A 14,107-nucleotide genomic window follows, 5' to 3' on the forward strand; every position below is an offset into this window, starting at 1 on the left:
TAGATCATGAAGAGTCTCCTTGATATGGTGGTTGGGATGGCTATCCCGGTAACTCCCGCTTAGGTACTGCTGTACTGGAATAATCTTTGCCTCATCATGTAGATGTTCCACTGGAGTCATGCGGAGGCACCCTGTTGCTGTTTGCAGGGCGTCGTTCTGACAAGTTTGAATATTTTTCCATCGCGTGCCACTTAGATTCGCGGATCAAACTGGCGCCGCAAAGCTTACCACAGACCGACATAGCGCGTTATATGTGGTCAACTAGGTTTTTTTCTCTGCACCCCAAATGCTGCCGACTAATGACTTAAGGACCTTGTTCCTACATTTCAGCTTGTCGCACATACGACAAGGACAACATGCTGTCGATGTCACCCCTAGAATTTTGGGGTAGTTTGGGGTCGGAATTCTGCTACCATCGACCTTGACATTCAACTCTCTTCTAATCTGCTCCGTCCATGTGGTGAACAGAGTGACCGTAGATTTAGTGGCTGCTTTTTGCATATTCCTCCGTGGAAAGAGGTGGTAAGAACGGTCAAATAAGAGTTCAGTCTTTCACAAATATTATCATCGTCCGGATTTTAATTTGGCTAAAACTTTTCGTGTTTGACTTGGCAGTTGGCGTCGTTCACTGCGATGGATGGGTGGTGGACTTACACTAATGTATTCACACTCTACCGTTGACCTGTCTGTAGGCTGATCTAGAGGTTCTAGTTTGTACTTTCGGAGCTCTCTCTCTCTCTTTCTTGTTCACGAAGATCTCGAAAGATCTTCACGGATGCTCACGGCAATAACACTTTTTCGACAGCATCTTGTTGTGTTGATGAAAATTTTCAACAGGTGTCATTAGGAGGCACCCAGTTGCAGTTCTCAGGGCGATATTCAGATAGATTTGATTATTATTCCACTGCGCAGCGCTTGCATGTCACACTGTAGTCGGATAGCTTACCGCAGACCTGCCTATTGCTTTATATGTGGTCATTATTGTTTCTTTGTCAGTACCCAAGTGCTTCCGTTGAGCGATTTGAGGACCTTGTTCTTACTTCTGATCTATTTGGAGCGTTGCCCCTAATATTTTGGAGTAGTTAGTGATTGGAATAAGGACACCATTGACCAATAATTTTGGGGTCCTCATATCAGCCGCCCAGCTGGTGAACCGTGTCACAGTGGATTTAGCGGCGTATATTTTCACGTGCCTCAAATAGAAGAACTGCGCTAAGTTCCGGAGATATCAACCCGCCTTGGGAACTACCTATTTCACTCTACTTCTACGGTCCGGGCAACCAGTCCCGGCTCCTTTTGGGGACCAACTGGTAGTAGCCTTCATGGGTACGAGGTCGTACCAGAGACTTAATTCTGGGACCACGGCTGCCGGCAAGCCCCCTGGTCTTTGTAGCTCTTTTCTTTCGGGAATGCAGTCTCGGATTGGGGTCGGTGCGGCCCTTCGGGGAGTATCGTAGTGGCTGTGGTTGCCCAAAATCGCGGAAAGAGTTCGTAGAACTCGAATGGGGTAGCAATCTCTACCGGCTGTCTGCGCCATAAAAAGACAGGTGTTTTAGATGGTGCTCATCGCCAAACCAAGATGGTGAACAAGGCCAAACACCAGAACGCAATTGGTACCTCACTACGGTGCAAGGGGCGTTGATTGGTCGCCTGTAACCAGTCCAGTGGGGTTAGTCTGAAAGGCAGGGACCCACGTTAATCACACCACATATCTACGTCTACGGTCTTGGACTTCTTGTTTCCAAATTCTACTAAGACTGGCGTCCACACAATGTGCCAAACGTGGCTTGAGGGAATTCTTATCTTTGTCTTCAAATCGCTTGACATGGTTGGCGGTATCGAAGGCTTTCGATAGGCCAAGAGCCATATGACTGTTCGGTCGCAGGAGCTGTTCTGTAGTGCGATTCTCTAACATATTTTTTGAGTTACCGACAATAATCGGTAAAATTAAAACGCAAAATTATGAATGAAAAGTTCAAATAAAAGTTGACAACACTCTTGCTATTGGTAGAACTTTATGGCTGCTGTTTATTCGTCGCTAACTTACCGAAAAACATCGGTAATTACGAAATTATAAGCATTTTAATTTTACCGACAATTGTCGGTAATTAAAAAAATGAGTTAGAGAATCGCAATACTGGTTCAGTCGGCTGATAAATGTGGATATTACATGTAATGTTCTTGTAGTACTGTACAATTTATGGAATCCATGCTGATGTTTGCTAACTGGGAAACAATTTCCCATCATGGAAAGCAATAGCGCCTCTATAATCAACCTGTACGATTCGCCTGTGCTGACTTCAGTGGTTGAACCAACCACCTTTAAGAAACTTTAATTTTGACTGGTTTAGTATTAGTATCTACGACTAATTTGATCGGTTTTTGTCCGTAGACCAAAACCCGAAAAAATATAAAAAATTGATCTTGACCATAAAGATGGAATTTGATAGATTTAATGTGTTCAGAAGAGCTGCAACTTTGCCTACCAGAGCAAATTAAAATTCTTTGCGGGTTCGAAGATATGATACCGACAAAAATTTTCCCTCAAACCTTTGGGTGGCAATAACCGCGAAGGTGCAAGTGATGGGGAAAAACGCCGTGGTACGTGTCTTCTTATTTGTGGTCTTCTATCACGATGCGGTGTCAGAATATGGTTAATTTTTTTCGTGTCGCACAGTGTTATGTATTTTATTCTGAAATTCTCAGGTTTCCCTGCCTAACACAATATAAAGTCCTTCTGTTTTTTCATAAATGTCAAGCAAAATTTTTTAATGATGCCTGGGCACTGAATGCCTGATTTAGACTAGAGTAGCATGCAAAACAACTTCGCAGTGCTAAACCCCTTGTGTGCAGGATTTCCTGGGCATTTCCCGTCTTTTAAAATTTTTCTACAAACTCTGCGGTACTTCGTACGACTGTTAATTTCGCACTCGACTGTAAAAAGGCGGTCCAATGTCATAGATAATTTTTATAAAAAGTGTATAAGGAAGTTAAAAATAGCACTTGTTGAGATAGAACTATCGATGTTTTGCTAAGAATATATCACGCCAAAATAAACCCGCATTCCTATCAAATACATTGTAATCAAAATGTGAAATAAGTTAATTAACTTTAATGAAATCATATTGAAGTGACAATGACCTAAAATGGGGACGTTATCATTTCATGGTAATGGAGAAATTATTAAGTTTTTCTTTATTTTTTAATTAAAATTTAAACAAAACTAACCTTGAAACTTTATGTAATTAACAAACATAATTACAAAAGTTTTTTTCTTGGTGTAAATGTGACAATATTTTCATTTTTTTCTGACATAACATATTGTGACACATGCAATGCAAATCAAACAATAACTTCATTAGCATTTAATTTCCATCACTTCTTACTCTGATTGTGATTTTAAATTTATTTAAACTAAATAAACAAATAAAAATGTGTACTAAAACATATGTATCGAAATGTGTGTCATCAGTTTTTGGTGTTTAAATATTTCATGTTTCACTTTAATTTTCACTGATGGTTTGTGTTATTTTGTTGGTTTCTAATCACTTTCGTTTAGATTGAATTATTTTGTTGTACTAAACCAAACAAACTAACTAGGTAAAATAAGATAATTTAATATTTTTACTGTTGGGGTATTTTGCTTCAAGCCAACTAACTGCAATTTATTAACGTTGTTCTTTTTTTCAAATTTCATTCTACAATTCGATATCTAATATTTCCTGTTTTTGATATTTAGGGGGATAAATGAATCAGGGGCGAGGGAGGTGGCCATATGAGTCATTTTGCAATGTATTTCATTGTATCCTTTTAGGGGAGAAATGTTAAGAAAACATAGCTTTCTAAATATTTCATAAAAAAGTCTTATTTCTTAAAAGGATTTCTGAGTAAAATCAGACACTTTTTCAAAATGAGTTTTTTGATTTACTTTATTTTTTGCTGTAGTGATGCTGATCATCAGTAAATAATTTTAGTATATTTAATTTTTTTTGATATTTTTTAATATTGGTCCAAATGAAAAACATCCTTTTTTGTATTTTTTATTTTTTTATCAGCTATCTAATAAAAAATAGATAAATGTTGCACAGTGGGCTTAGATGCCATTTTCGCGATTTAATATATAAAATCCATTCTCATCAATTATACTCTTTGAGTTTCTTGAATTTTTTGTTTATTTTTTATTGACTTTATGCTTCACAATTTAAAGATAGGTATTTTCTACCTCACTTCTTCGGTCCATTGTCAAACCGAGGAGGATTTTGTCTGTAATCTTTCTTTTCTCTTCGGACTGTCAAATTTTTTCGCACATTGATGCTGTTTAGGATTTATTATCCTCCATGTCCCCTGTCTTCATCCTAAAGCGTTCTAATTATAAAAGTTAAAAAAATGGTTAAGTCGAATTCTCCCGCTTATTGAGACTTATATGTTTTAGTTTTTCATGGCTGATGGACCGTTGAACCTCACCATTTAACCATTTCGGGGAGCAACCACCGTTGTCTAGAAAAAAATGTGCTAGCCGATGCACTCATAAGTTTAGCAAATATAGCGATTATAAAACGGAATATTCCTGAACATTTTCCGAAAATTGCATGAAATTAGGTTCAGTAGTTTTGGAAAAATCAGTTACACACATTGCCTCCCAAAATTTATGTTGGAACCGATATAATCATAGTTTTGTCTTATACATATAGCATTTAAAAGAAAGTCGTGGGGAAGGTAACTCACCTCCTTCGAAATTCATAAAATATACATAACAACGGCAAACATTGATCTTTTGCTGCAATTTTGATGGAAATCGGTTCAGTCGTATTGGAGATCTAACATTTAAAAAACAGGCGTGATCGGGTTTTTAGGCTCCAAAGAAGTACTACATTGTAGATTAATTCGTAAATGTTTAAACCGATAAATGCGTAATTTTTGCAAGTATAGCGTTTTTTTAAATATCACATAGGGAAGATAGCCCGCACCCTCTGGAATTTAATAAAATATGTAGAGTGTTTTCGGGAGCCATCCCTGCACATTCCCTGACAATATTAGGAGACCCGGTTCAGTAGTTTAAATTAAAAATTTAAATTGAAAAAAAAGTGCGCGCGGTAGAATTTTCTTTCCATAAAAACCTAAGTTGGGTTATGACGGCATTTGATTTTTATTCATAAAGATATTGCATTTTTTTAAATAAGGGAATGCGAAGTGCCCCACCCCCTTCGAAATTCAAGAAAATATGCATCCTATTTCCACCGGATGCCATCCCTGTACATTCCATGACAATTTCAGGAAAATCGGGTTAATAGATTTGTAGATGTAACATATTTTAAAAATTGGGCGTGGTCAAGCCTTTGGGTTCTAAAAAAGTAGGTAAGGTCGGAGACACAACCACAATTGTCTCGCAAATTAATTTGCAAACCGATACATTCGTAATTATTTTAAATAATCGGGTGGTACCGTTTTATGGGGGCTATATGAAGGCGTGGACCTATATCGACAAATTTCTGGGGAAAAGTTTTATACTCCCAAAGAAGACCAAGTACCAAATTTCAGTCATTTCGGGGTGATAATGAGGCTAAACCTTCAAAATGCCGAAAATCGGGTGGTACCGTTTTATGGGGGCTATATGCAGGCGTGGACCTATACCGACAAATTGCATATGGTAATTTTAATACCCCAAATGAAGACCAAATACCAAATTTCTGACATTTCGGTTGATTATTGTGGCCACAACTTTCAAAATACCGAAAATCGGGAGATACCGCTCTATGGGGCTATATGAAGGCGTAGACTTACACCGACAAATTTCTGGGGCAAAGTTTTATACTCCCAACGGAGACCAAATACCAAATTTCTGCCACTTCGGTGGAGTATTGAGGTCATAATCTTCAAAATACCGAAGTGGACCTATACCGACAATTTTCCTATGGTACGTTTAATACCCCAAATGAAGACCAAATACCAAATTTCAGCCATTTCGGTGGATTATTGTGGCCACAACCTTCAAAATACCGAAAATAGGGAGCTACCGTTCTATGGGAGCTATACTAAGTCGTAAACTTGTAACCGATAAGTTTCTGTGGGAAAGTTGAATACCACCAACGAAGACTAAATACCAAATTTCAGCAATTTCGGTGGAATATTGAGGGAACAACCTTAAAAATATCGGAAACCGGGAGGTACCGTTCCATGGGGGCTATACTAAGGCGTGGACCTATACCGACAAGTTTCTGTTGGAAATGTTGAATACCACCAACGAAGACTAAATACCAAATTTCAGCCATTTCGGTGTAGTATAGAGGTCATAAACTTCAAAATACCGGAAATCGGGAGGTACCGTTCTATGGGGGCTATATGATGGCGTAGACCTACACCGACAAATTTCTGGGGGAATGTTGTATACTCCCAACGAAAACAAAGTACTAAATTTCAGCTATTTCGGTGTGATAATGAGGCTAAAACCTTCAAATTACCGAAAATAGGGTGGTACCGTTCAATGGGGGCTATATCAAAACGTGGACGGATATAGCCCATTTGCTATACCAAACATCTTAGGAGTAATAGAAACTCGTATACCAAATTACAAGGCTCTATCTTAAAAATTGCGAGCTGTTTCTTGATTTCAACAGACGGACGGACAGACGAACATGGTTATATCGACTTATCAAGAATATACATATATACTTTATAGGGTCTCCGATGAATATTTCGATGTGTTACAAACGGAATGACAAATTTAACTATACCCTCCATATTATGGTGAAGGTTATAAAAATAGGGTATATGGGAAGTACCCCGCCCCATCCGAAACTAAATTTGTAGCCTATATTTACCGGGGGCCATCCCTGTACATTCCATCACAATTTCAGGAAAATCAGTTCATTTGTTTTTGTAGAAAATATTAAAATTGAAAATTTAAAAAAGTGAGCGTGGTCGAAATTTCTTTGCATAAAAACCTAAGTTGGGTTGTGACGAACGTTTCAAAAAAGAATTATCCAAATGAGTTCCGGCGGTTCTCAACTGATGCCAATACCAACGAATGACATTTGATTTTTATTTATTTATTTATTTAATATTTATACTTATAACTAAATCTATATATATAAAAATGGTGTAAAAAATGTATAGTAATTCATAAAATGAGAACGGCTAGGCCGATTTCTGTAAAATTTTTTGTTAGTTATTCGTATTTTCGAGGAGAAGGTCTTTACGGAAGAAAATTTTGGAAAATCTCTCTGGAAAAGTCGGAAAATTGGAAAAATCGAAAATTGAGTTTTTGTATGAAATTTTATTCCTTAATAGCGAGACGAAGTTCGCCGGGTCCGCTAGTTATAAGTATAAAGAAAGTGAAGCCGTGACTGACATTTGATTTTTATTTATATAGATTTATCGTCAAAACGAACTTATTTTTCGATTTTGAATATGGATTAGCAATTATTGTACCAGCGGGACAATAAACTAACTAAACTGATGGTCAAATAACTACAGCTCGGTAATTATATGACTGGGCATTATAGCCAAATAATCTACCACTAATTGCTAAACCATTCTTAAAATCGCAAAATGAAGAAGTTTTTAAGACGCTTAAGATGAATTCCTAAATAAAAGAACAAAACAAATTTTATAAATGCAACGTATTATTGTTTTGTAAAATAACATATTTTGCACAGTGGCATATAGGAAAAACTTTATTGGCAAATTTTAAAAAATTTAGAAAAAAATGTATTATTTCTATACCACTACCAAGTAGGACTTAAAATGTTTTTAATTGATCGTAATTTAATACAAAAAAAATTCAAGAAAATCGAAAAGTACCAATCATTGATAAAAATTTATTTTAAATATTAAAACGCGAAAATTGCATCTAAGTCCACTGTGATAGCTGATAAAAAATAAAAAATACAAAAAAAATTTCTATTTGGATCTATATTAAAGAAGTTATGAGTATTTCTTTGCATATAATTTTTACGGAATTCGACTTATTCAAGGCGCGATATCTCTGGAACCGTTAGCAAAAAATCTGAAAATATACTAAAATATTTTGTTGATGAGCAGCCTCACAATAGCAAAAAATTAAGAAACTCAAAAACCCCATGTTGAAAAACTGTACGATTTTACTCAGAAACCCCCATATATATTTATGGGTTTTCCTGTTTTACCATGAAATGACTCGTGTGTATACGTTCGTTTTTATTTGATTTTATAGATTTTATTTATATAGAATTACCTACATTTTTTATCTATTGTTATTCGATAGCGACCAGCAGCCAGCCAATTGGTCAGTCATCATTCATACATGTCAAGCATAGACGAATTTTTTAGTTAACTGAAATAAACGGAAATTAAATCACTTCAGGTAGAATAATAAAATAAGTAAAATATTTTACTGTGGATGTTTTAACTACAGGGGATATCATCGATAAAAATATATTGGTTCGAATTGTGATATATTGTTGGAAATAATTTGATTACAGTTATGATATAATAATTGCTTTCAACGGAACACACGAATTTCATTTGCTTATTATTTAGTACATTGTTTATTTTAGAGACCCAAGTATTGCAGACACCGTTGGCTATTTTCAAAATATAAACTTGATTTAGTTTTTTTTTTATAACGTTTTGTATTGTATTCTGTTTGAATTGCGAATTATCGAAATTACTGTAATTTGTTTTTTATTAAATACCCCATATTTTATAAATCCATCTATCTTGCCCTATCTCATTATTGTTTTTCTCTTCTCTTTCTTCACCCAATCTTTTCTAAGCAGGCGAAAAAAATTGTTTTCCCCAAAATTGCCATTAAATCTAGCGAAGGTGCTGTTGTAATACGTGAACGTGAAAAGATACTTGACGAGAAAATTGTACGACGCACTGAAGAGGTACCCTGTCCCATAACGGGTATACCTCAATTGCGTACCGTCGAGTACATTGAAAAGATCATCGAAACTGAGGTTAGCATTGATTGGTATTTTTTTGTTTCTTTGGAAATTGGCTTTTTTTTCGTAAATAGTACTTTTGTGTGCTACTGTTGCTTCTGTATTATTTCAAAATTTTGCAGTTTGTATTTCGTTTTTTATTTCTACTCCACTCGATTCTCTTACTGTATAAATATATCTACTGCACCGTTTTTTTATAATTTTTTGGTCCGGTATTTCGTTTAAAAGCTTTTATTGTAATTTTGTTGTTATCGTTTTTGGGATACGTATGTATGTATGTACATATCCCATTTTGTTTTGGATTGTTCTTGATAAGCACCAATGTTTGTTATTTACTCTGCTGTTGTTGTGGTTTTGTTCATTTTTCTATTTGAATATTTTTTTGGGTTATCTGAGGGGATATTAATGAAACATAGGGAAATGTTTGTACAGTGTTTGGAAATTAAAAAATGTGGTGTGGAAACTGTGAAGTAATATTAGAATGATATTAATTTTTAATAATAACTTTAGAAGTCTTCTTCTACGAAGACGACTTGTTAAAGATCTTCTGTCTAAAGAATGCAACCTTTTAAAGGTCTTCCCCTCTATAGAAGAAAAATTATGTAGAAGACGATCTGTTAAAGGTCTTCTGTCTATGTAAGACGACATTTGAAAGGTCGGTCTGTCTATAGAAGGCGACCTATGAAAGGTCTTCTATAGAGGGAAGACCTCTAAAAGGTTGTCTCCTATAGAGAGAAGTCCTCTATGCGGTCGTCTTCTCTAGAGAAAACGACCTGTTAAGGTCTTTTCGCTATAGAAGATGATTTAAAGGTCTTGTCTTTATAGAAGACGACCTATTAGAGGTCTTCGGTCAATAGAAGACGACCTGTTAAAGGTCTTCTGTCAATAGAAGATGACCTGTTAAAGGTCTTCTGTCAATAGAAGATGACCTGTTAAAGGTCTTCTGTCTATAGAAGACGACCTGTTAAAGGTCTTCTGTCAATAGAAGATGACCTGTTAAAGGTCTTCTGTCAATAGAAGATGACCTGTTAAAGGTCTTCTGTCTATAGAAGACGACCTGTTAAAGATATTCTGTCTATAGAAATTATCTGTTAAAAGTCTTCTATCTGCAGCAGACGCCATGTTAAAGGTCCTCTGTTTATGGTCTTCTGTCTATTGACGACCTGTTATATGTGTTCTGTCTATAGAAGGCGCCATGTTAAAGGTCTTCTGTCTATAGAAGACCTGCTGAAGGTCATTTGTCTACTGAGGACGACCTGTTATAGATCTTCTGTTTATAGAGGGCGACCTGTAAAAGCTCTTTTGTTTATAGAATGTAACCTGACACGACCTGCTGAAGGTCTTTTATCTATACTCTTAGAAGACAAATTATATAGAAGACGACATGTTAAAGATCTTCTGTCTATAAAAAGTCCTGAGAAATGTTTCAAAGGTCTTCTGTCTACAGAAGACCTGTTAATGGTCTTCTGCCTATTGAAGACGACCTGTCAAAGACCTTTTAAAGACTATTAAAAACTAAAGGCGGTCACTTAAAGGTCTTCAATCTAGAGAAGATGACCTACTGAAGGTCTTCTTTCTATAGAAAATCATCTGCTAAAGGTCTTCTCCTTATAGGAGACCAATTATGTAGAAGACGATCTGTTAAGGCCTTCTGTGTATAGAAGACGACATTTGAAAGGTGGGTCTGTCTACAGAAGACGACCTATTTATAGAGAGAAGACCTCTAAAAGGTTGTCTCCTATATGGAGAAGTCCCCTAAAAGTCGTCTTCTCTAGAGAAGATGACCTGTTTAAGATCATCTCGCTATATAAGATGATTAAAAGGCCTTCTCTCTATAGAAGACGTCCTATTAGAGGCTTTCTGTCAATAGAAGACGACCTGTTAAATGTCTTCTATAGAGAGAAGACCTCAAAAAGGTTGTCTCCTATAGACAGAAGTATTCTAAGCCTGTTTAAGGTCTTCTCGCTATAGGAGATGATTTAAAGGTCTTCTCTCTATAGAAGACGACCTATTAGAGGTTTTCTGTCTATAGAAGGCGACCTGTTAAAGGTCTTCTCGCTATAGAAGATGATGTCTATAGAGGACGACCTGTTAAAAATCTTCTGTCTATAGAAATGATCTTATAAAGGTCTTTTCTCTACAGAAGACGCCATGTTAAAGGTCCTCTGTCTGAAGAGGACCTGCTGATGGTCTTCTGTCTGTTGAGGACGACATGTTATAGGTCTTCTGTCTATACAAGGCGACCTGTTAAAAGTCTTCTGTCTATAGAAGACCTGCTGAAGGTCTTCTGTCTACTGAGGACGACCTTTTATAGGTCTGCTGTCTATAGAAGACGACATTTGAAAGGTGGGTCTGTCTATAGAAGACGACCTATTAAAGGTCTTCTATCGAGAGAAGACCTCTAAAAGGTTGTCTCCTATAGAAAGAAGTCCTCCAAAAGTCGTCTTCTCTAGAAAAAATGATCTGTTTAAGATCTTCTCGCTATAAAAGATGATTTAAAAGCCTTCTCTCTATATAAAACGGCCTCTTAGAGATCTTTTGTCAATAAAAGACGACCTGTTTAAGGACCTTTTAAAGGACTTCCCTCTATAGGAGACAACCTTTTAAAGGTCTTCTATCTATAGAAGACCGCCTGTTAAAGGTCTTTTGACTATAGAAGATGACCTGTTAAAGGTCTTGTGTATATAGAAGACCCGTTAATGGTCGTTTGCATATAGAAGACGACTTGTTAAAAGTATTCTATTTAGAAGATCTGTTAAAGGTCTTCTCTCTATAGAATATCCGTTAAAGGTCTTCTGTCTATAGAATACGATTGGTTATAAGTCTTCTCTTTATAGAAAATCGGTTAAAGATCTTCTGCCTCTTGAAGATGACCTAATTAAGGTCTTCTTTTTATAGAAGTCGACCTGTTACAGCAGTTTTTTAATAGATGACGACCTGTTCAAGGTGTCCTCTCCATAAAAGATCTGCTAAAAGTGTTTTGTCTATAGAATACCTGCCAAAGATCTTTTGATTATAAAAGACATTTTAAAGATTGTCGGTCAATAAAATACCTGGTAAAGGTCTTCTATTTATAGAAGGCGAACTGTTAAACGTCCTTTTTCTATAGAAGGTGGCCTGTTAAAGGTCTACTTTCAGTTGAAGCTAACTGTCTTCTGTCCATTAATAAGAAGACCTGTTGGAGGTCTTCTGCCTACAGAAGACGACCAGTTGAAGTTTTCCTGTCTATAGAAGAACTGTTTTGTTCTGTGTTCTGTCTATCTATAGAACACCTGTAAAAGGTCTTCTGTCTATAGAATATCTGTTGAAGATCTTCTGTCAATAGAAGAACTGTTAAAGGTTTTGTGTCTATCTATAGAATACTTGTTTAAGGTCTTTTGTCTATCGAAGACAAACTTAAGGTCATCCGTCTTTAGAAGTCTTCTGTCTATAGAAGGCCTGCTGTGTATAGAAGATCCGTTAAAGGTATTCTGTCTTTAAAACACCTGTTAAATTTCCTTTGGCTATAGAAGGCCTTTGAAAGTATTTTATCTATAGAATACTGTTTATCCTTAAAAGTGAAAGTTGTTTAACCATGGAAGAAGCTTCTGAATTGTCTTCTTCCTATAAAAGGCTTCTTTAAAGCATTCTGGGCATAGAAAGAGCTATTGAAGCTTTATATGTATCCGTATACCGTCACCATAAATACCCGAAGACGTATCTCCAAAAAAATTAAAACTGTTTTTTTGATTGAATCTAATACATAAAACTAAAATATATGCCCTTGGAAAATTTCAATCTTCTACGTTCAAAAATAACGATCCTATTCAAAAAACTGCATTTCGGAAAATGGTATAACATTGCAGATTTTTTGTAATGACGGATTCTAAAACCAAGCATTTCCGCTTCATATACAGTGCTGGACATATCAATGGAAACTTTTTTCAGAAAACTAAATATAATAATTTTTGACTAAGTACATTTATTCCTTAGTCAAATATACCTGCATATTTAATTTTATGCAAAAATATGCAGGTATAAATTAACTTAGGAATAACTTAACATAGTCACAAATTATTATATTTTGTTTTCTGAAAAAAGTTTCCATTGATATGTCCAGCACTGTATGATTGATAATATCCCAAATACTCGCCCTCATAAGATTATAATATATATATATATATATATATATATATATATATATATATATATATATATATATATATATATATATATATATATATACACTAGCGTTTGAATATTACTTGATTTTATCTGATTTGGTAACTTTTCAATGTTGAGAATTGAACCCACGTTCCAAATAAAGCGGGTCAAATTTGTTGTAGGATTTATCAGAATGTTCCATTTTACTAAACTAAACCAAAAAACTGCGCAATATTTGCTTGGATAGTTCAATTTTTCAATTTTATTTGATTCAAACCTATTCTGATGATCGCAAAAATTGGTCACTTATTTGTACATTTTTTTATTATAATTGGGATATTTTCCGAAAATATGGCAACACCGTCAAGTTTTTTCTTGGGAATGATGGCATAGTATAGGACTCTCAAAAACTAAATAGTATGTATCTGCAATACGAATACATCAGAAGATACCTTAACATATAAACAGAAAAAAATTCAAACCTATTCAGATGACCGCTAGTGTATATATATATAAGACACCACTTTTGTAGAGAAGTTTTACATGGCTGAAATACTCAGGAAATGTCGCCAACATTACTGAGGGGTATTTTGCCACCGTTGAAAAGTGTTTTGGTGTTGCCTGGCCGGGAAATCGAACCCACGACCTTATGTGTGCAAGGCGGGTGTGCATACCATTGCACCACGGTGGCACCCTCATAGGATTATAATAATAATAATTGTTCCACAAACATCCCAGATGGGACAAGGGGGACTTCTCTCATTTCATATTAGCTCAATGATATGGGACCTACTGTTTATTGCCGAGTCCGAACGGCGTGTTTTAAGACACCACTTATAGAGAAGTTTTACATGGCTGAAATACTCAGGAAATGTCGCCAACATTCCACCGTTGAAAATTTTATGTTGCATGGTATGGGAATCGAACCCACGACCTTTAGCGTGCAAGGCGGGTGTGCATACCATGGTACCACGGTGGCACCCTCATAAGATTAATATTCCATAAAACCGTTTTTCATTTTATAAAGTTTTGTTTACTTC

General features: G+C 35.8%; 1 protein-coding gene across 42 annotated transcripts in view; it reads left to right on the forward strand.

Annotated features, from left to right (window-relative positions):
* LOC141388847 (protein lap4-like) overlaps positions 1–14,107 on the forward strand; it is a 667,534-nt gene that overhangs the window by 604,572 nt on the left and 48,855 nt on the right. For 34 of the 42 annotated variants that reach the window (XM_073959312.1, XM_073959270.1, XM_073959271.1 and 31 more), the window contains one exon: positions 8,757–8,939. The exons of the other annotated variants lie outside the window; for them this stretch is intronic. In XM_073959312.1, coding sequence (XP_073815413.1) covers positions 8,757–8,939 — 183 coding nt within the window. The remainder of the gene's footprint in view (positions 1–8,756; positions 8,940–14,107) is intronic. 42 annotated transcript variants of the gene reach the window in all.

Source organism: Musca autumnalis, unplaced genomic scaffold (genome assembly GCF_047663935.1).
Source record: "Musca autumnalis isolate F117 unplaced genomic scaffold, ASM4766393v1 scaffold_1, whole genome shotgun sequence".
Lineage (NCBI taxonomy): Eukaryota > Metazoa > Arthropoda > Insecta > Diptera > Muscidae > Musca > Musca autumnalis.